Source organism: Scyliorhinus canicula, chromosome 3, assembly GCF_902713615.1.
Source record: "Scyliorhinus canicula chromosome 3, sScyCan1.1, whole genome shotgun sequence".
Classification (NCBI taxonomy): domain Eukaryota; kingdom Metazoa; phylum Chordata; class Chondrichthyes; order Carcharhiniformes; family Scyliorhinidae; genus Scyliorhinus; species Scyliorhinus canicula.
Genome location: NC_052148.1, coordinates 12,171,970 through 12,195,791, shown reverse-complemented (window position 1 = coordinate 12,195,791; position 23,822 = coordinate 12,171,970). Strand labels below are relative to the sequence as shown.

Here is a 23,822-nt window from a genome sequence, read left to right as displayed (position 1 = left end):
CTGTCTTAAAGACACTCAGTGATTTGGCCTCCACAGCCTTCTGCGGCAAAGAGTTCCACAGATTCACCACCCTCTGGCTGAAGAAATTCCTCCTCATCTCTGTTTAAATGATCGTCCCTTTAGTCTGAGATGGTGCCCTCTGGTTCTAGTTTTTCCTACAAGTGGAAACATTCTCTCCACGTCCATTCTATCCAGGCCTCGCAGTATCCTGTAAGTTTCAATAAGATTCCCCCTCATCCTCTTAAACTCCAACGAGTACAGACCTAGAGTCCTCAAACGTTCCTCATACCACAAGTTCCTTTATTCCAGGGATCATTCTTGTGAACCTCCTCTAGACCCTTTCCAAGGCCCCAGCACATCCTTCCTTAGATACGGGGCCCAAAACTGCTCACAATACTCCAAATGGGGTCTGACCAGAGCCTTATACAGCCTCAGAAGTACATCCCTGGTCTTGTATTCCAACCCTCCTGACTAAGATTGCATTTTGCCTTACTAACTGCCGACTGAACCAGCACATTAACCGTAAGAAACCCTTTTCCACCCCTCTGTGTTTGTCAAGTGTTTGTGTATGAAGGGGGACAGTTAAGGGGGTTGTAGGTTAGCTGCCATTATTCCATTATAATTACACGATATTTCATTATTATTTGTTATAAATAAACAGTTATTGTGTTGCAACTTACAAACCTGGTGACTATAATTTTTGTCGGGCCAAGGGCCAAAGGTTTCGGTAATTTTTCTACGAATTATTCACCAATTCACTTGTGTTGGGACTTTGGAGCCTGTAGTATTGGAATCGACACTAGCGCAGTGTGTCGTCACAATATAAATATTGTGGCTACCAGAGCAGGCGAAAGGCTAGGAATCCTGCATTGAGTAACTCATCTCCTGACTCCTCAAAGCCTGTCCACCATCGACAAGGCACAAGTCAGGAGTGTAATGGAATACTCTCCACTTGCCTGGATGAGCGCAGCTCCAATAACACTCAAAAAGCTCAATACCACCCAGGACAAAGCAGCCCGCTTGATTGCTCCTCCTTCCACCAACATTCAAACCCGCCACCACTGATGAACGGTGGCAGCCGTGTGCACCATCTACAAGATGCACTGCAGTAACTCACCAAGGTTTCTTTAGACAGCACCTTCCAAACCCACGACCACTAACATCTAGAAGGACAAGAGCAGCAGATACTTGGGAACCCCACCACCTGGAAGTTCCCCTCCAAGTCACTCACCATCCTGACTTGGAAATACGCTGTTCCTTCACTATCGCTGGGGCTAAATCCTGGCACTCCCTGCCTAACAGCACTGTGGGTGTACCTACACCACCAGTACTTCAAGAAGGCAGCTCACCACCACCTTCTCAAGGGCAACTAGTGATGGGCAATAAATGCTGGCCTCGCCAGTGAAGCCCAAGTTTCATGAAAGAATTTAAATGTTTTAATTGATTATCCCTAGCTCCGGAATATTTCAGTATGTTCCCAAATGAATATTTAAACATTTCAAACATGGATTACTACAACATTCTTGTACCGTTCAATCTATGTCCTTGATACAGGACATCATCACTATAAGTACATTTCAAATATATTTCACCAATAGTTTCAGGTATGAAAGAAGGAAGGGATACTTAAGATGCAGGGCACAGCTTCTGGAGGAAAGAACAAGGCTGAGGGAATATTTAAACAGGTGAAATTGGCTAAATTGTTTGTCATTGATCTTTGGAGATATTGGCTTCTTGCCTAATACCAGTTACCCCTGAGGTGATGATGGAGACTAACACCACGTTGACCAGGCCTGGTGGATCTGCAGTCAGAAGGATGCTACAACGGGGTTTTCCTTTTATAGAACAGTACAGCACAGAACAGGCCCTTCGGCCCTCGATCTTGTGCCGAGCAATGATCACCCTACTCAAACCCACGTATCCACCCTATACCCGTAACCCAACAATCCCCCTCCTTAACCTTACTTTTTAGGACACTACGGGCAATTTTATCATGGCCAATCCACCTAACCTGCACATCTTTGGACTGTGGGAGGAAAGCGGAGCACCCGGAGGAAACCCACGCAGACACGGGGAGAACGTGCAGACTCCGCACAGACAGTGACCCAAGCCGGGAACTGAACCTGTTTATTCGTTTATGGGGTGTGGGCATCGCTGTCTGGGCCAGCATTTATTGGCCATGCATTTAAGAGTCAATCACATTGCCATGGGTCTGGAGTCACATGTAGGCCAGATTGGGTAAGGATGGCAGATTTCCTTCCCTGAAGGACATTAGGGTTGAAGTAAGAGGTTTCCAGTTGGGTTTCTACAGCAATGTGGCTCTTCAGGTGCCCATCGCGTCCTGGTATTAACCCATAAATCACCAGATTTTATGGAATTTCATAACTTGATACGGTCGGACCTGAACTCATTCACTCAAGGGTATTAACCGAGTACCATGGCCCCTAAGTTACAGCACCTGCACAAAATACTCAAGTTACACGGGACCCAGATGGTCTGAGACCAAACAGCTATTCACGCCAATGGGTTTTAACTCTCCAAACTCCACCTCCCAAACTTCCAGCATCTGCTAGCTAGAAGGACACGGGCTGTAATTACATAGGAACACCTTCAGCCAAAGGTTCCCCTCCAAATTTCACTCCACTTTGATTTCCACTAGTTTATCACTGTCATTGGGAAGAAATCCTGCAGCTCCCTAACTCACGTCACTTTGGGAGCATCTTCACCACACACACTGCAGTGACTAAAGAAGAAGCTCTACCACTGCTGTCTGAAGGAATAGCTCGGCGTGGACTCCCTGAAGAATGACGAACAAAATTATAATGGATTAGAAACATTGAAATCCTTCGGTTTGTTCCCCTGAAGTGTTCAGCAAGAGTTCCCTACTAGAAACAGTGAGAAAGTTTCAACCAAATTGTTAAATAATTCAACCATTAAATTGGCCCAAAATATGACATTGAAGATGAGTAAATGAAGACATACGTACATGGAGACTGGACATAGAAGGGAATTTATTCAAGGTTGAGCTGGTCATGCAGCCTGAAAACTGCAAATTAAAAGGATTTGTTAGAAGGGTTAGTGCACCAAGCAATAGCAACAACAAGGGCATCTCCATCCAAACGCCTTCAAGCTCGGGGCGCAACATCAACACACTGGCTTGAATATAGAACACAAGTCATTCATCACAACATCACTGGGTCAGCCGGATGGGGGAAAAAAGACCATCAGTGCAGTTGTAATACTTGAAACATCAATGGTTAGATATTCCCTATCCTCACTCTGTATCTCCTGTGACAGGCAAGGGGACTACATAAAGACCCAGGGTCAATTCGGGAGAGAAAAATACTGGAAAACTCTTCTTCTTTACCCACCCTAGTCAACTGGGGCAGCACGGTAGCACAAGTGGATAGCACTGTGGCTTCACAGCGCCAGGGTCCCAGGTTCGATCCCCCACTGGGTCACTGTCTGTGCAGAGTCTGCACGTTCTCCCCGTGTCTGCGTGGGTTACCTCCGTGTGCTCCGGTTTCCTCCCACAGTCCAAAGACGCGCAGGTTAGGTGGATAAATTGATAAATTGCCCTTAGTGACCAAAAAAGTTAGGAGGGATTACGAGGATAGGGTGGAAGTGAGGGCTTACGTGGGTCGGTGCAGACTCGATGGGCCGAATGGCCTCCTTCTGCACCCTATGTTCTATGTCCTATGTTCTAACTGGAAGCAAGTCCGGGAGATCATATAGACCAGGCTTATGCTACCCTGGATTCCATCTGGTGATCTCCATCTCAGGGATGAACTATCCCATCTCCCTGGGGAGCACATATAGTGAGGTAACATCCACCACATGAGCCAGGAATTTGTTCCAAGGTAGAAGGGGAACTGCCCAACATCTAGCCTGAGTGGACCCTTATGCATTTCATCTGCTCACCCTGGTTACCTCCAATCTAGTCAACTGAAATACACAATGGTAAATAGTGGGACATTATTTCATTATTCAATATAATTCTGTTCAGTCACACCTTATGTCTCTGTCCTCTAAAGTGAATAGACCACGTTTTAAGCTTCTTTAAATAGCTACTATTTTAGATATCGGGAATCATCCTCATAGCTCTCACCGGACCCTCCACTATATCATACACCATTTGAGGTGAGAAAGATCGACTTGCATTTATAAAACACTTTTCATGATCTCTGAACATCTCAAAGTGCTTTACAGCCAATTAAGTACTTGTGAAGAGCGATCACTACTGTTGTGCGGGAAACACGGCAGCCAATTTGTGCACAGCAAGCTCCCACAATCAGCAACGTGACACCGACCAGAAATCTGTTTCTGTGTCGTCGATTGAAGGATAAGTATTAGCCAGGACAGCAGGGAAAACTGCCCTGCTCAGCCGCGATTCTCCACCACCACGATGGGTGGGAGAATAGCGGGAGGTCCGCTCCCTCACCTCCCGCTATTCTCCGAACCCCCCCCCCCCCCCCCGCAAAATGGTGTGTCCGGTTTTCCGACACGCCGCTCGGAGAAACGCGAGCGGCCGTTTTTCACGGCGGCCCGCGATTCTCCGTCCTGGATGGGCCGAGCGGCCTGTCGTTCCCGACGGCGGCAACCACACCTGGTTGCTGCCGTCGTGAACATGGCGCGCCAGGTAAGTGTGGGGCCTAGGGGGGGGGGGGGGGGATCGGGGATCGAGCACCACGACCGTGCTCGGGAGGGGACTGGCCCGCGATCGGTGCCCACCGATCGTCGGGCCGGCGTCTCAAGGGGACGCACTCTTTCCCCTCCGCCGCCCCGCAAGATCAAGCCGCCACGTCCTGCGGGGCGGCTGAGGGGAAAGACGGCAACCGCGCATGCGCGGGTCTGAGCTGTCCAACCCGCGCATGCGCGGCTGACGTCATTAGGCGCCGCGGCGTCATTCTTGGCGCGCCGGGCCTTGAAGCCAGGGTCAAGGCCCGGCGGCCGAGTTTCCCCATACGGCCCGCCTATCCCCCCGGGGAGGGGAGAATAGGGGGCCGGGAGAGGCTTCCGACGCCGTCGTGAACCTCTCCAGGTTTCATGACGTCGTCGGGCCTTGCGGAGAATTCCGCCCCTCATCCTTCAAAATAGAGCCAGGGGATCTTTTATATCGACCCAACCAGAGCCTCAGTTCAACAACTCATCCAAGCGATGGGCACCTCCAACAGTGCGGTGCTCCCTCAGCACTGTAGTGGAGTGTTAGCCTTGACTTTTGCGCTCAGGTCCTGGAGTAGGATTTGTACCCAGAACCTTGCCATTAAGGGGCACGGGTGCTGTCACTCATGCGTCTGGCCTCGGCAGCGACACTCGCACCCCGTGAACGAATGAATACTGAAAAAAAAACACAACAGGGCACTCAACAGTGTTATGAACGGAGTCTATCCAAAACAGGATATCTGATTATCTGTATGGAGTCTGCACGTTCTCTCCGTGTCTGCGTGGGTTCCCTCCGGATGCTCCGGTTTCCTCCCACAAGTCACGAAAGACGTGCTGTTAGGTGAATTGGACATTCAGAATTCTCCCTCCGTGTACCCAAACAGGCACCGGAATGTGGTGACTAGGGGCTTTTCATAGTAACCCCATTGCAGTACTAACGTAAGCCTACTTGTGACAATAATAATAAAATAAGATTAATCACATGGCTGCCTGTGTGGAGTTTGCACATTCTCCCCGTGCCTGGGTCAGTTTCCTCCCACAGTCCAAAGATGTGCAGGTTAAGGTGGATTGGCCATGATCTGTACACAGGGTTGCCTGGTTAGGGCGGGGGATGTGGGCATAGGTAGGATGCTCTTTCGGAGGATCGGTGTAGACCTGATGGGCCGAATGGCCTCCTTCTGCATTGCTATTCTGTGGATCAATGGGTGTCTCTGCAAGTTTGCGATGTGCAACCAAAAAACAGAAAATGCATAAAATGCTGGAATCATGCCAGAGGTCAGGCACTGTCTGTGAAGACAGGCTGATGCGCCGCCCCGGGGCGCAGGGAAGGCGCACCTTGCAAAACGTCGTAGACCTCAGCAGGACCGTAAGGTCCACCAGTGGCCAATAGTGAGCCGCCTCCGCCGCAGGAAATGGGGGAGGCGGGGATGGGGGAGAGGTGGGTATTCCCAGCCAGAGCTAACGTTGCAGGCCGAGATGACGTTCTGTCAGAACCGACGAAAGGTCACCTCGGCCTCCTGTTCCCTCCACAGGCGTTGCCAGCAGTTTCCGTTTCAGATTTCCAACCCCCCGCTGTACTTTCCGTTTGGATTACCTGTTTACCGTGTGCCAATTGGCTGACGCATTGACTACATTACACTTCGCAAGTGCTGCATTGGCTGTAAAGCGACTTCCTGGGGTTGCGGAATTTACATGGAAAAGCAAGTCATTTGTTACCCCCATCGACATGCGATTAAGATGAAGCCTTGAAATTCCTGTAAACCAATAACATCAATTGTCCTGTAATAGCGGGTTAATGATCAATGTTGGGAGTTTGACCACAGCAGAGATTAGACACAGGACAAAGCTGATTGCAATACGATGACAATGAAAGTTAATAAACAGCACGGAATTCCACATGATCTGTCTTTCCCTTCATAACGTCCGATTAATCAATGAGCCGAAACTGACACCGATAAATGTCGACCGGTTAGACCAGCACGAGAGAGAAAAGTCACAGACACTTCAAAGGCCTGTTTCTGAATTCGGCAAACTGAGTCCTTATGGGAAGGAGGCAGACAACTACAAAGCTAGATTAGAGCTTTGGTAGAGCAAAACATATATTTCTCCCAGTCCTGCTCTGAATGTGGTTTCAGACATGAAGCACGTGCTTACCTGGCCCGAGATCAGAGGAAGTCTGTCATCAATATCAATTAGTACATCATCTCGGAGTGAGGGGCTTCGTTCATCTACAGAGAGAGAGAAAAAAGATGGCCCAAGCCCACTGGTTAGACTCAGACCTGTTGTGGTCACACTCCTTCTATGGGAGCATTGCAGCACTACCACTGGTGGGAAGGTGTAACTACAAAGAGACAAGTTTACATTGACAGTTCTCATTATTAAAATGGACATACAGATTTATAATGCTCATAAAGCAATAAGGACTCTGATTTAAAGGGGCAGCATGGTGGCGCAGTGGGTTAGCACTGCTGCCTCACGGCGCCGAGATCCCAGGTTCGACCCCGGCCCCGGGTCACTGTCCGTGTGGAGTTTGCACATTCTCCCCGTGTCTGCGTGGGTTTCGCCCCCACAACCCAAAGATGTGCAGAGTAGGTGAATTGGCCACGCTAAATTGCCCCTTAATTGAAAAAAATGAATTGGATACTCTAAATTTATATTAAAAAAACCAATAAGGACTCAATGGGCAGGACTGGAACCGATGTCCTGGGGGGGTTGTTTTCTAGAGCTGTTGGGGAGGGTTTAAACTAATGTGGCAGGGGGATGGGAACCGATGCAGGAAGTTGGAAGGTAGTAAAACAGGGACAGAAGCAAAAGGAAGTAAGGGGAAAAGTGCAAGGCAGAGTAGACATAGTCAAAAATCAAAAAGGGCGACAGTACAAGGTACAGTGACTGAGGGGAGCTCAGTGAATAGGCCCAGTAATATTAAAAGGAATAAAACTTGAGATGTTAAGATTCAAAACAGAGGTAAAAAAAAACCCAACATAAGTGTACTTTACCTGAATGCTCGTAGTATTCGGAATAAAGTAAATGAGTTGATGGCACAAATCATCGTGGATGACTATGATTTAGTGGCCATTACTGAAACATGGTTAAAGGATGGTCACGACTGGGAATTAAATATCCGAGGGTATCAAACTATTCGGAAGGACAGAGTGGATGGTAAGGGAGGTGGTGTTGCTCTGTTATTTAAGGATGACATCCGGGCAATAGTAAGGGATGACATCGGTGCTATGGAGGATAAGGTTGAATCCATTTGGGTGGAAATCAGGAATAGTAAGGCGAAAAAGTCACTGATAGGAGTAGCCTATCAGCCACCAAATAGTAACATTATGGTGGGGCAGGCAATAAACAAAGAAATAACTGATGCATGTAGAAATGGTACAGCAGTTATCATGGGGGATTTTAATCTACATGTCGATTGGTTTAACCAGGTCAGTCAAGGCAACCTTGAGGAGGAGTTTATAGAATGTATCCGCGATAGTTTCCTAGAACAGTATGTAATGGAACCTACAAGGGAACAAGATCTTGTCCTGTGTAATGAGACAGGATTGATTCATGATCTCATAGTTAGGGATCCTCTCAGAAGGAGCGATCACAATATGGTGGAATTTAAAATACAGATGGAGGGTGAGAAAGTAAAATCAAATACTAGTGTTTTATGTTTAAACAAAGGAGATTACAATGGGATGAGAGAAGAACTAGCTAAGCTAGACTGGGAGCAAAGACTTTATGGTGGAACAGTTGAGGAACAGTGGAGAACCTTCCAAGCGAGTTTCACAGTGCTCAGCAAAGGTTTATACCAACAAAAAGGAAGGACGGTAGAAAGAGGGAAAATCTACCGTGGATATCTAAGAAAATAAGGGAGAGTATCAAATTGAAGGAAAAAGCATATAAAGTGGCAAAGATTGGTGGGAGACTAGAGGACTGGGAAATCTTTAGGGGGCAACAGAAAGCTACTAAAAAAGCTATAAAGAAGAGTAAGATAGAGTATGAGAGTAAACTTGCTCAGAATATAAAAACAGACAGTAAAAGTTTTTACAAATATATAAAACAAAAAAGAGTGGCTAAGGTAAATATTGGTCCTTTAGAGGATGAGAAGGGAGTTTTAATAATGGGAGATGAGGAAATGGCTGAGGAACTGAACAGGTTTTTTGGGTCGGTCTTCACAGTGGAAGACACAAATAACATGCCAGCGACTGATAGAAGTGAGGCTATGACAGGTGAGGACCTTGAGAGGATTGTTATCACTAAGGAGGTAGTGATGGGCAAGCTAATGGGGCTAAAGGTAGACAAGTCTCCTGGCCCTGATGGAATGCATCCCAGAGTGCTAAAAGAGATGGCTAGGGAAATTGCAGATGCACTAATGAGGATTTACCAAAATTCACTAGACTCTGGGGTGGTCCTGGTGGATTGGAAATTAGCAAACGTGACACAACTGTTTAAAAAAGGAGGTAGGCAGAGAGCAGGAAATTATAGGCCAGTGAACTTAACTTCGGTAGTAGGGAAAATGCTGGAATATATCATCAAGGAAGAAATAGAGAGGCATCTGGATAGAAATGGTCCCATTGGGCAGACGCAGCATGGGTTCATAAAGGGCAGGTCATGCCTAACTAATTTAGTGGAATTTTTTGAGGACATTACCAGTGCAGTAGATAACGGGGAACCAATGGATGTGGTATATCTGGATTTCCAGAAAGCCTTTGACAAGGTGCCACACAAAAGGTTGCTGCATCAGATAAAGATGCATGGCATTAAGGGTAAAGTAGTAGCATGGATAGAGGATTGGTTAATTAATAGAAAGCAAAGAGTGGGGATTAATGGGTATTTCTCTGGTTGGCAATCAGTAGCTAGTGGTGTCCCTCAGGGATCTGTGTTGGGCCCACAATTGTTCACAATTTACATAGATGATTTGGAGTTGGGGACCAAGGGCAATGTGTCCAAGTTTGCAGATGACACTAAGATGAGTGGTAAAGTGAAAAGTGCAGAGGATACTGGAAGTCTGCAGAGGGATTTGGATAGGTTAAGTGAATGGGCTAGGGTCTGGCAGATGGAATACAATGTTGACAAATGTGAGGTTATCCATTTTGGTAGGAATAACAGCAAACGGGATTATTATTTAAACAATAAAATATTAAAGCATGCCGCTGTGCAGAGAGACCTGGGTGTGCTAGTGCATGAGTCACAGAAAGTTGGTTTACAGGTGCAACAGGTGATTAAGAAGGCAAATGGAAGTTTGTCCTTCATTGCTAGAGGGATGGAGTTTAAGACTAGGGAGGTTATGTTGCAATTGTATAAGGTGTTAGTGAGGCCACACCTGGAGTATTGCGTTCAGTTTTGGTGTCCTTACGTGAGAAAGGACATACTGGCACTGGAGGGTGTGCAGAGGAGATTCACTAGGTTAATCCCAGAGCTGAAGAGGTGGATTATGAGGAGACTGGGACTGTACTCGTTGGAATTTAGAAGGATGAGGGGGGGGGGATCTTATAGAAACATTTAAAATCATGAAGGGAATAGATAGGATAGATGCGGGCAGGTTGTTTGCACTGGCGGGTGAAAGCAGAACTAGGGGGCATAGCCTCAAAATAAGGGGAAGTAGATTTAGGACTGAGTTTAGGAGGAACTTCTTCACCCAAAGGGTTGTGAATCTATGGAATTCCTTGCCCAGTGAAGCAGTTGAGGCTCCTTCATTACATGTTTTTAAGGTAAAGATAGATAGTTTTTTGAAGAATAAAGGGATTAAGGGTTATGGTGTTCGGGCCGGAAAGTGGAGCTGAGTCCACAAAAGATCAGCCATGATCTCATTGAATGGCGGAGCAGGCTCGAGAGGCCAGATGGCCTACTCCTGCTCCTAGTTCTTATGTTCTTATTCAATGGAAGAGTTTTAAACAGGGATTGATTTCCAACACCACCCTTGGTCCAAATAACCTTCACTTTTGAAGCTTACTTCACCTCAGGTCTACACTTGATTTTGACTGGAATTGCAATGTGCATGATGTGACCAAACGTGATTAACTGAAATTGGTTATTATAATTGGTCTAGCCACACAATGGTGCGCACTGCTGCTTCACAACACCAGGATCCCAGGTTCAATTCCCGCTTGGGTAACTGTCTGTGCGGAATCTGCACGTTCTCCCCGTGTCTGCGTGGGTTTCCTCTGGGTGCTCCGGTTTCCTCCCACAGTCCAAAGATGTGCAGGTTGGGTGGGGTTACAGGGATAGGGAATGGGCTTAAGTAGAATGCTCTTTCGGAGGGTCGGCGCAGACTCGATGGGCCAAATGGCCTCCCTCTGCACTGCAGGGATTCTTTGATTCTATATGACTAGCAGCTGTCATATTATCGGGCACGTTGGACAGGGGTTGAAAGGCAATTCATCTCTTACCAGTTTGAAGAGTAGCAGAATCCCTCTTCTCCATATAAGGATCACAGTAGAAATCTGTCAGAGACCTGATTGTGCATTGTCCGACTATGGGTCTCCGTCCGAACTGTCTGTTATCAATCACCTTGACAGTGATGGGTGGGGCGTACAGTTCCTCTTTTGGTAAACGCTGAGGTGGGAAGGAAGTTAAAAAACAGAGTTAAAAGCATCAGTAATAGTGTAAGATTGTGATCAGGTGCCTGCCCTCCGACACTGTTCCAGTGAAGTTCAATATAAGCTGAGGGACAGAACCTGGTCTTTCCATGAGGCTCACCCTAGTCTTCCAGACAATACCAAATTCACCAATTTCACACCATCACTTGGCTTCTGGTTTTTTAGATGGCACCTGGTGATTCTGCCGGTGCCATTTACACCTCCCCTTGGCCCATCTTTTCTTTCTTCATTCATCCCATTACCTTCTCCTTTTGCCTGGCACCATCATCCTTTTCGTTAGGGCAGCAGGGTAGCATGGTGGGGCAGCAGGGTAGCATGGTGGGGCAGCAGGGTAGCATGGTGGTTAGCATAAATGCTTCACAGCTCCAGGGTCCCAGGTTTGATTCCCGGCTGGGTCACTGTCTGTGTGGAGTCTGCACGTCCTCCCCCTGTGTGTGTGGGTTTCCTCCGGGTGCTCCGGTTTCCTCCCACAGTCCAAAGATGTGCGGGTTAGGTGGATTGGCCATGCTAAATTGCCCGTAGTGTCCTAATAAAAGTAAGGGGGGGGGGGGGGGGTTGTTGGGTTACGGGTATAGGGTGGATACGTGGGTTTGAGTAGGGTGATTATGGCTCGGCACAGCATTGAGGGCCGAAGGGCCTGTTCTGTGCTGTACTGTTCTATGTTCTATGTTCCTTTATTGCTCCTGCCTGCCACCTTGACACTGATCATTCCTTTTCTTCTCGCCTCCCCTCCCTCTGACCTTTCCTGCCTCTGTCCATCTCCAACTACCTGCGGTGCTGATGAAAGAGCATCAACTGAAAGGTTAACTCTGTCACTGTCTCTCCCTGCAGATACTGCCTGACCTGTGTATATGGTCCACGCAGCGGGGTTTAGTCATGGAGCGTTGCTCAGACTGAGATCCTGACAGATTCTCTTTCCTGCAGAGTCACCTGGTTTTTACCTGCGCTACAATCCCGTCATTTCTAACATTCTGTAGCTTTGGGGTAAACTCCTTTGCTGAGAAACGCCTGAAGATAACCTGTCTGGTAGGGGGGGAGGGGGGAGGGGGAGGGGGGAGGGGGGGAGGGGGAACCACTTGTGGCAGTCATAACATAACTCAATGTTACACGTGGAGATTTAGCCGAGGTCCCAGGTTCGATCCCGGCCCTGGGTCACTGTCCATGTGGATTTTGCATATTCTCCCCGTGTTTGCATGGGTTTCGCCCCATGGTTAGATGTGCAGGCCAGGTGGATTGGCCACACTAAATTGCCCCTTAATTGGAAAAAATTAATTGGGTACACTAAATTAAAAAAAAAATACATGGAGATTTACGATTATAAAGGAAATGGTTTTCACAAAATCATAGAATCCCTACAGTGTAGAAAGAGGCCATTCGGCCCATTGAGTCAGCACCGATCCTCCAAAAGACCCTACCTGGGTCCACTCCTTGCCTTGACCCCAGTAACACCACCTCCTTTTGGGCACTAAGGGGTAATTTAGAATGGCCAATCCAGCTAACCTGCACATCTTGGTTTTACAGGTTTGTTTCAAACACGAGCTTTCGGAGCGCAGCTCCTTCCTCAGGTGAACGGAGAGGTATGAGGAAGGAGCTGTGCTCCGAAAGCTCGTGTTTGAAACAAACCTGTTGGACTTTAACCTGGTGTTGTAAGACTTCTTACTGTGCTCACCCCAGTCCAACGCCGGCATCTCCACATCATCTTGGTTTTAGTGAGTCAGAATCTTAGTGGGAGTGTTTTGAGACAGAATAATGGAGGAGGAGGTTTTGATGGAGAGTTAGAGCAGTAACGTGATGAGCTCTGATGTGACAGTTGATTGAGTTTGAAATATTGGGACAGAACACGGGCCCATTCAGTTCCGTGAAGTGGTCTGTCATTTAGTGGGATCATGGTTAACCTGGGACCTAACTCGACACACTTACCTTAACATAAATCCCACATCCTCAGTTTAAAAATGACTATTGTTCGAGACAGTTCCAAGCTCCTAACACCCTGCACATGAAAAATGGTTTCCTTATTTCACTCGTGAGAGGTCAAGCTACAATATTTAGACAATGTTCCCCTCTCCACTAGTCTTAGATCCACACGACCATCTAACTTATCTATTTCTCTTCATCCGGAAAACTTTGATCAAATGACTTCTCAACTTTTGAAATTAAATTTTTTTTAAAAAACAAATTTAGAGTACCCAATTATTTTTTCCAATTAAGCAGCAATTTAGCCTGGCCAATCCACCTACCCTGCACATCTTTGGGTTGTGGGGGTGAAACCCACGCAAACACGGGGAGAATGTGTAAACTCCTCACGGACAGTGACCCGGGGCCGGGATACAGCTTAACCTTGGGTTCCAGATATTACTCTGGTACATCTACACTGCGCTCCCTGTGGGGCAGGTACACCCTTCCCCATGTGTGGGGTGCCCAGAGCTTTTCTCAGTACTCCAGGCGTGGTCTAACCTGAGCTTTGTATAGCTGAAGTATGACTTCTACGTTCTTGTAGTCTAGTCCTCTAGACACAGAGGCCTACATTTCGCGGCACGTTGGGACAGCGGTCAGTATTGCTGCGTCACGGCACCTGGGACCCGGGTTCAATTCCGACCTCGAGTGACTGTCTGTGTGGAGTATGCACATTCTCTCCGTGAATGCGTGGATTTCCTCCGGGTGCTCCGGTTTCCTCCCGCCGTCTAAAGATGTGCGGATTAGGTGGACTGGCCATGATAAATTACCCCTTAGTGTCTAAAGGATAGGTGGGGTTACTGGGATAGGGTGGGGGGAATGGGCCCAGGTTAGGGTGCACCTCCACGGGGTTGGTGCTGACTCGATGGGCCAAATGGCCTCCTTCTGCACTGTAGGGATGATTCTATGACTTCATTAGCATTTTTGGTTATTGTCTGGACCTGTTGCTGACATTTTAATGATTGACGTACCTGGTTGCTCAGGGTCTCCTTGCATCTCCTCTGTTTTGAGCTCGCCAACGTTTCAAAAACTACCCTGGTCCATCCATTTTAGGAACAAAGTGGGGAGTTCAATTTTTTGCCTTTATTCTTTCACGGGGGTGTCACTGTTAAGATCACCATTTGTTGCCCATCCCTAATTGCTCTTGAACCGAGCGAGTAGCTTAAAACACATTTGCCACAATTTCGCCCATTCACTTCACCGAACAATTTTACATTTGAAATTTTTCCCCACGTAGCTTTCTAGGAATGTTGCTGGTGGCTCGGCCATTGGCAGAATCCATAGGTTGCTTACCACTTCTATGAACAGGATGGACGTGTTGAAGTTTGGATTCTTCTTGGCATTCTTAATGACGCTGGATTGTACCACCTCTCCTCCACATTCCACGATGAGGCTGGGGGACGAGACACTCGCTAACTGGTAGCTCTTCAGATTCCTCAGACCCCAGGCGAGAATCTGCAGGGAGCCCACAGGAGATCAAAGAATCAATTCAATGGCGCCATCCTCCATTGACCCGCCCTCCCCCTCTGGTGAGCAAAGAAAATCTCAGAATGGGTATGGGCCACACAACCTTCTGGGACATTGCGTAGCTGGAGGCCCTCGGCTGGTACCTCCCATAAATCAGATCTGGAAGTGTTTGTGAGTCGGAGCAACATAGGACCGCGGAGCAGTGAAGGCCTGTTGATACCAAACCAGAAAAGTGACAAAGAGCAAGATTCTCATAGGTTTCCACATGTGACCCTGTTACAGTGATTCTCCTTCACTGCAAATGGGGCTGGTTTAGCACAGTGGGCTAAATAGCTGACTTGTAATGCAGATCAAGGCAGCAGCGTGGGTTCAATTCCCGTACCGGCCTCCCCGAACAGGCGCCGGAATGTGGCGACTAGGGGCTTTTCACAGTAACTTCATTGAAGCCGACTCGTGACAATAAGCGATTATTATTATTATTATAAATGGAGTCGATGGGTCGACCTTCTCACTGAAGGTGAGTGTAGACTTGACCATCGCTCAATGGTGCAAGATTAGGCTCACAACACCTTCATGAATCTCAATGGGGACCCTGCTTTCTATGAATTGGGGGATCTATTAGGAGAGAGAGAGATAGATATAGCGAGAGCGCACCTCTGGTTGGGTGGGTTGTGACATCAGTTTAAGCAGTGCTAGAAGGTGCCGAGAGGCAATACACATCATATTTCCAACTTGCAGCTCACGCCGTCAATCGCTGAGTGACCCTGCATTGTAACTGCCTCTTTCTACGAAACCCTTTGAAAATGGCAACACTTCAAAGCTTTCAATTGGAGGTTGCAGTTTGAACATGTTCCCCACCAGATTGTGATTTTTTTGTATCTTTTTTTTCTCTATGTATGAAAAAGGGGATGTTTGGGTTTTGGAAATGCAATGCTGTACTATCTAACTGGCTTGCCATAGTCATGTGACTCTGCAACCAGGACCAAGCTTCTGGGGGCAGCTATCTACAATCAGTTCAATAAATGCCTCTGACAGAAACACACAAATGGCGACTGTAAGGCTGAAGGAGATTCCAGAGATCAGAAGGACAGGACATGGAGGAATTTGGAGGTGGAGATGGTTAGCAGTTTCAAATTCCTCAGGGTACACATCTCCAAAAATCTATCCTGGTCCACCCACGTCGACGCTACCACCAAGAAAGCACAGCAGCACCTATACTTCCTCAGGAAACTAAGGAAATTCAGCATGTCCACATTAACCCTTACCAACTTTTACAGATGCACCATAGAAAGCATCCTATCGGGCTGCATCACAGCCTGGTATGGCAACTGCTCGGCCCAGGACCGCAAGGAACTTCAGAGAGTCGTGAACACTGCCCAGTCCATCACACGAACCTGCCTCCCATCCATTGACTCCATCTACACCTCCCGCTGCCTGGGGAAAGCGGGCAGCATAATCAAAGACCCCTGCCACCCGGCTTACTCACTCTTCCAACTTCTTCCATCGGGCAGGAGGTACAGAAGTCTGAGAACACGTTCGAATAGACTCAAAAACAGCTTCTTCCCCACTGTCACCAGACTCCTAAATGACCCTCTTATGGACTGACCTTATTAACACTACACCCCTGTATGCTTCACCCGATGCCGGTGTTATCTAGTTACGTTGTGTACCTCGTGTTGCCCTATTATGTATTTTCTTTTATTTCCTTTTCTTTTCAAGTGCTTAATGATCTGTTGAGCTGCTCGCAAAAAAATACTTTTCACTATACCTCGGTATAATAAACAAAATCCAAATTTGAAAATATGGGCGAGAGTGCTAAATTCGAGGCACTGCCAGACACAGAGTAATGGGTGAAGGGTACGGACAGCAGAGTTTTGGATCACCTCGCGTTGAGAGAATGTGGGGGAGCAGCCAGGAGATCACTGGAGGTGTCCAGTCTGGAGGTAACAAAAGGCATTGATGATGGTTCGCTGACTCGCAGAGGATCTGAGGGAGGGGCAGGGTGGGTGATGTTGCTGAGATGGGTGTCGGTAGTCTTGGCGATAAAGCGCGTATGAGTCTGAAATCCTGGTTCAAACTGTTAAATCCAGAATTAAGCTGAAGCCGGCCTGTACCTGAAGACAAGTTTATTTCTAAGCCTGTAGAGTTAAGACACGGACTCTTCCAATTCCTTCCAGCAGCCAGTGTGAACACGATTTTATATTCTTGCCATGAAGACCTAATACATCCCCAATTGGGGATAGCTGCTCTTAATTACCAACTTAAAACGTGTACTCCATTGAAGCACTATTAAACAACTCCTTCCAATCTCGTTGGTCCTCCATGATGCGTGTGTATACCCACCTCGATGCCAGTGCGTTGCAGGACAGGTTTAATCCCCTGGGGCACCATGTAGATATTGGGCTCCCGTTGCGGCGGTGGGTAGGGCAAATCTGTGTCACCCTCCTGGGCGAAAGGCAGGAGAGAGGGGGAAAAAGAAGAGGAGTTAGCAAACTCAGGAGAAGCTGCCGCTGGCGAGGCTGACACACAATCAACTCGGACGTGCAAACCGGGAGCCTGGGCGCCCTCTGCAGGCGAACCGGACACCATGGAGGCGGAATCATTGAGGGGCAGCCTTCAGGGGAGGGGCCGTCACTAACTCCAGGCTTTGTTCACGGGCCTAGTTCCCCAGCTCTGAGGAAACACTTGCACAGCACAGTGATTGGTCATCCGCACAACAGGCAGCATGCACACGCGCACCCCACCCACCCCCAATTATGCTGGTCCACACATGCAACAAGGCAGAGGGAAAAACATAAGAGTGCAGGAGAGAGCCGGCCTGTGCTCAATGAAGCAAAGAGCGAGGCGTGACTGAAGTGAGAGCGAGACGTGACTGAAAGACAGTGCGCACACCGAGAAAGAGGCAGAGTTTAAGGAGTGCAAAATGAAGTGCAGTGAGGGAGGGAAAAGTGCAAAGCAGGAATGATCATGTGAAGCAATGAAGAGCCAGGGAAAAGTAGGAAAACAAGTGAGAGGGGAAACAGGAAGAAAAGAAGTGTAAAGGGATCAAATCGAAATAGGGCCACAGTCAGCGAAGAACCGGAGTCAGGGGAGCGAGACAGACAGTGAAGCAGAGAGACACGTGGAGAAATGGGGCAGGCGGAGAGAGATAGAGGGAAAAGTGAGGCACGGAGAGAGATAGAGGGAAAAGTGAGGCACGGAGAGAGATAGAGGGAAAAGTGAGGCACGGAGAGAGATAGAGGGAAAAGTGAGGCACAGAGAGAGATAGAGGGAAAAGTGAGGCACGGAGAGAGATAGAGGGAAAAGTGAGTCACGGAGAGAGATAGAGGGAAAAGTGAGGCACGGAGAGAGATAGAGGGAAAAGTGAGGCACGGAGAGAGATAGAGGGAAAAGTGAGGCACAAAGGCTGACAAACCACTCAGACAAATCTGGAGATCTGGGAATCTTCTTGTTTCGCTCAACAGTTAGAGGATGGCCATGATCGCAAGGGAATGTCAGGCAAGGTTCATAACGTATATATTTTTTCTCACGTTCGGTTTTGGCGAAGTATATATAAAAACGTCACAAAGTACAAAAGATTGAGAGGCTAAGCGGATATACCCATTGGAGCAGACCCTCACAGAAGAAATCCGGAATGCAGAGCTGATTTCACAGGAGAAATGTGAAGGGAGAAAGCAAAGAGAGATTGTTAGATATTCACGAGAAAAAAAGATTCAGGAAACATAAGACACAAACCAATGTTGTTGGAGCAGTGGAAACTCCTTCAAACTCTAAACCACAGCCCTACTTCCCTCAGACTTTTCCCCCTCAACCGTCTCTCCCTCAGACTTTCTCACCCTCAGCCCTCTGCGTCTCAAGCTTCCTCCCCTCAAACCTCTGTACATCAGCCTTCCTCCCACTCGGCACTCCATCCCTCCGATTTTCTTCCCCTCAGTCCTCTGTCCCTCAGCCCTCCTCCCTCTCAGCCCTCTTCCCCCTCTGTCCCTCAGACCTCCTCCCCTAAGCACTCCATCCCTCAGACTTTCTTCTCCTCAGAACTCCTCAAATCTTCTCAACCTGAGCTCTCTGTCCCTCAGCACTCCATCTCTCACACATCCTCCCCTTAACCCTCTATACCTCAGACTTCCTCCCACTCAATCCTCTGACCCTCAAACTTCCTTCCCCTAAACACTCAGACTTTTTCCCTCTTCAGCCCTCTGTCCCCCAGCACTCTACCTGTGCCTTTTGGATCTCTACTACTTTGACTTTTAGCCTTCCGACTATTATCTTTGACCTTTAGCCCTCGACCTCTTAGACCTCAATGCTCATTGTACCTTTGGTCCTCTGATCTCTACCGCACAGTCTTATGTGGAAGGTAACCACGGAAACCTTGGTAAATCATTGTCGTTTTCCTTGATGTATATTCCCAAATCTGGAACTCTACTCATGCCTTCACTTACCCACTACCCTCCACCTTTTCCCATTCCTCAATCTCTCCTTTCTACCATTCCTCTTACCTGCTTCTTCTCTCTTCCCTTTCCACTCTCTCTTACAGCTTTTCACCCTATTCTGCCCTTACTCTTCCTTTTCACACTTCCTCCCTCTCCTTCCCTTCAGCCAGCCCCTCCCTCGTGCAAGCTGCCATTTTGACAGCCGTTAGCCAATGACACTATTGGTCAGTTGACTTGTACTTGATTTATCTCCACAGATAATACAAACAGTACAACAGTAACCCGGTGTGCATCCCTTCATGACAAGAACCCAAGTGACAGCAGGAGAAGGCCACTTGGCTCCCTCTAGTCTGCTTTGCTGGGGGATCACAGTTGACCTGATTGGGACCTAAAATCCACTTCCCTGTCTGTCCTCCATAACCCTGGATCCCTTGTCAATGACCCAGCCTCCAGTACTCGCTGGGGGAGAGGATTCCACAGACTAACGACCCTCTGAGGGAAGACATTCCTCCGCACCTCAGTCTTAAATGGGAAGCCCCCTCCCCACCCTTAATTGTTAAACTGCGCCCCTAGTTCTGGGTTCCCCCATGAGGGGAAACAGCTGACCAGCACCCACACTGCCAATACCCCACAAACTAATGTGGTAGTCACCACTGTTGTATTGTATATACTGCATACGAGGGTATTACGGTAAGGCCCCTGTATTACAGGTACGGGGGTAGATCCCTGCCTGCTGGCTCCGCCCAGTAGGCGGAGTATAAATGTGTGGGCTCTCCGAGCTGCAGCCATTACAGCAGTAGCTGCGGGAGGCTACATATCTCTGAGTAATAAAGCCTCGATTACTCTCTACTCTCGTCTCGTCGTAATTGATAGTGCATCAATTTATTACGCAGAGATTTTACAGCGATGGATCTCCGCATCAAGCGTGATCGCCTTTAGCTGCACCCTCAAGCAGACAATGCCAAGTCGGCCTTCGCACATTGGCTAGCTCGTTTTGAAGCCTACATCGGATCTGCGACTGAACTACCCTCAGAGGCACAGAAGCTCCAGATCCTTTACACACGGCTGAACTCCGACATCTTCCCCATCATCCGGGGCGCACTGACAAACGCTGAGGCCATGGCGCTACTGAAGGAGAACTACACGCAGCAGACCAACAAAATCTACGCGAGGCACCTCCTGTCCACGCGGCATCAACTCCCCGGTGAGTTTGTGGAAGATTCTGGTGTGCCCTGCACGTCCTGGCGAGGGACTGCGATTGCCAGGCCATTTCGGCCACTGAACATTCTGACCTGCTACTTAGAGACGCGTTCGTAAAGGCATAGAGTCGGCCTCCATCCGCCAGCGACACTTCGAAGGGGCCACCCTTGACTTTGCGGTGACCAATAAACTAGCGCTCTCACTCACAGTCGCCTCACGCAATATACAGGCATATGGCCCCGACCGCGCGGCCCACCCCTCCAGGGCAACCCGACAGGGAACACCCCACCGTGAACCCCATCAGCGTCCTTCCCCAGCCAACCCTAGGCCTGGACCGCGCCTCAGCCAAGCAACCCCCGGGGGACCCAAGTGCTACTTCTGCGGACAGTCAAAATACCCCCGGCAGCGCTGCCCGGCACGGAGCGCGCTTGCAAGGCCTGCGGGAAGAAAGGACATTTCGCTGCCTTGTGCCAGGCCAGCTCGGTCGCTGCTATTGTTCCGGCACCCCCCATGTGCAACCCCAGGCGCCGCCATCTACCTCGCCTCACAACACGTGCGGCCCCTGGGCACCGCCATCTTGCCTGCCTCAGGATACGTGTGGCCCCGTGGGCACCGCCATCTTGCCTGCCTCAGGATACGTGTGGCCCCGTGGGCACCGCCATCTTGCCTGCCTCAGGATATGTGCGGCCCGTGGGCGCCGACATCTACCCCGCCTCAGGACCCCTGCTCGTCGGGCACCTCATTGGGCCGCTCATCACCTGCAACCGCCGCCGACCAGCCACGCCTGGCCTACATCACGATCGACCAGTCCCGACCGCACAACCTCACGACCGCGTCGTCGACAATGAAGGTCGATGGTCACGAGACATCCTGCCTTCTGGACGCCGGGAGCACTGAGAGCTTCATCCATCCCGATACGGTAAGGCGCTGCTCCCTCACGGTCCACCCCACCAACCAGAGAATCTCCCTGGCCTCCGGATCCCACTCCGTGGCGATCCAGGGGTACTGCATCGCCACCCTCACCATCCAGGGTGTAGAGTTCAGCGGCTTCCACCTCTACGTCCTCCCCAACCTCTGCGCTGCCTTGTTACTCGACCTGGACTTCCAGTGCAACCTCCAGAGCCTAACCCTGAAATTCGGCAGGCCCCCCCCCCTCACTGTGTGCGGCCTCGCGACCCTAAAGGTTGACCCACCTTCCCTGTTTGCAACCTCACCCCAGATTGCAAAACCGTCGCCACCAGGAGCAGACGGTACAGTGCCCGGGACAGGACCTTCATCAGGTCTGAGGTCCAGCGGCTGCTATTGGAAGGTATTATCGAGGCCAGCAACAGCCCCTGGAGAGCCCACATGGTAGTGGTAAAAACTGGGGAGAAAAACAGGATGGTCGTTGCCTCCAGTTAGACCATCAATCGGTACACGCAGCTCGACGCGTACCCCCTCCCCCGCATATCTGACATGGTCAATCAGATTGCACAGTACCGGGTCTTCTGGACAGTGGACCTGAAATCTGCCAATCACCAGCTCCCCATTCGCAAGGCGGACCGCCCGTACACCGCATTTGAGGCGGATGGCCGCCCTTACCACTTACTTAGGGTTCCCTTCGGCGTCACTAACGGGGTCTCGATCTTCCAACGGGAGATGGACCGAATGGTTGACCGGTACGGACTACGGGCCACTTTCCCGTACCTGGATAACATCACCATCTGCAGCCACGACCAGCAGGACCACGACGCCAACCTTTCTAAATTCCTCCACACCACCAAACTCCTTAACTTAACCTACAACAAGGAGAAGTGCGTGTTCAGCACCAACCGATTAGCCATCCTTGGCTATGTGGTCCCGAACGGAGTTCTGGGGCTCGGCCCCGATCGCATGCGCCCCTTCATGGAACTCCCCCTCCCCCACTGCCCCAAGGCCCTCAAACGATGCCTGGGGTTCTTCTCGTACTACGCCTAGTTGGTCCCAAACTATGCGGACAAGGCCCGCCCACTCATCCACTCCACAGTTTTTCGCCTGACGGCCGAGGCTCACCAGGTCTTCAACCGTATCAAGGCCGACATCGCCACAGCCGCGATGCATGCGGTCGATGAGACTCTCCCCTTTCAAGTCGAGAGTGATACATAAGATGTAGCTTTGGCCGCCACCCTCAACCAGGCAGGCAGGCCCGTGGAATTCTTTTCCCGCACCCTCCATGCCTCCGAAATTTGGCTCTCCTCTGTCGAAAAGGAGGCCCAGGCCATCGTAGAAGCTGTGCGGCATTGGAGGTATTACCTGGCCGGCAGGAGATTCACTCTCTTCACTGACCAACGGTCGGTTACCTTCATGTTTAACAGCACACACCAGGTAAGATCAAAAATGATAAGATCCTTGAGGTGGGGAATTGAGCTCTCCACCTACAACTACGAGATTTTGTATCGCCCCGGTAAGCTCAATGAGCCCCCCCATGCCCTATCCTGAGGCACATGTGCCAGGGCACAGGTGGACCGATTCCGGACCCTGCACGACGATCTCTGTCACCCAGGGGTCAACCGTTTTTATCATTTCATTAAGGCCCGCAACCTGCCCCATCTCCATCGAGGAAGTCAGGGCGATCACCAGAGACTGCCAGATCTGCGCTGAGTGTAAACCGTACTTCTACCAGACAAACCGTGCGCGCCTGGTGAAGGCCTCCCGCCCCTTTGAACACCTCAGCGTGGACTTCAAAGGCCCCCTCCCCTCCGCCGATTGCAACACGTACTTTGTTAATGCGGTCGGCGAATATTGAAGATTCCCCTTCGCCATCCCATGCCCTGACATGACGTCTGCCACCGTCATCAAAGCCCTTCATACCATCTTCGCTCTGTTCGGTTTCCCCGCCTACGTCCACAGCGACCGGGGGTCCTCATTTATGAGCGATGAGCTGCGCCAGTTCCTGCTCAACAGGGGCATTGCCTCAAGCAGGACGACCAGCTATAACCCCCGGGGAAACGGGCAGGTGGAGCGGGAGAACGGGACGGTCTGGAAGGCCGTCAAGCTGGCCCTACGGTCCAGAAATCTCCCGGCCTCCCACTGGCAGGAGGTCCTCCCCGACACCCTTCACTCCATTCGGTCGCTCCTGTGCACCGCGACTAACGGAAATCCCTATGAACAGCTCTTTGCCTCCCCAGGAAGTCCACCTCCAGGATGACTGACAGCTCCAGGGCCCATTCTCCTCCGCAAGCACATGTGGCTCCACAAGGCGGACCCATTGGTCGAGAGGGTACAGCTATTCCACGCAAACCCGCAGTGCGCCTACGTAGTGTACCCCGATGGCCGCCAAGACACAGTCTCCCTCAGGGACCTGCCACCAGCTGGATCCCCGCACATTCCACCCCCCCTCTCTGCTCCAGCACCACCCTCCCTTCCCCCGGCGCCCCCAGCCACAGCCCCTGCTCCAGGATGATCCGCCCTCCCCTTGGTCCCACCCGGGGAATGAAGATGAGGTCCCGGAGTCACCAACGACCGAACCAATGGCTGAATCACCACCAGAACTGCGGCACTC

The 23,822-nt window shown here is 49.8% G+C and overlaps 1 protein-coding gene across 1 annotated transcript in view; it reads right to left on the bottom strand.

Moving 5' to 3' along the window:
- Positions 1 to 23,822, bottom strand: part of dysf (dysferlin, limb girdle muscular dystrophy 2B (autosomal recessive)) — a 450,750-nt gene that overhangs the window by 55,180 nt on the left and 371,748 nt on the right. Inside the window, exons 37-42 of the mRNA XM_038793128.1 lie at positions 18,273 to 18,314; positions 17,016 to 17,117; positions 14,499 to 14,660; positions 11,043 to 11,208; positions 6,817 to 6,890; positions 2,987 to 3,046 (exon numbers count right to left, since the gene is read on the bottom strand). Coding sequence (XP_038649056.1) covers positions 2,987 to 3,046; positions 6,817 to 6,890; positions 11,043 to 11,208; positions 14,499 to 14,660; positions 17,016 to 17,117; positions 18,273 to 18,314 — 606 coding nt within the window. The remainder of the gene's footprint in view (positions 1 to 2,986; positions 3,047 to 6,816; positions 6,891 to 11,042; positions 11,209 to 14,498; positions 14,661 to 17,015; positions 17,118 to 18,272; positions 18,315 to 23,822) is intronic.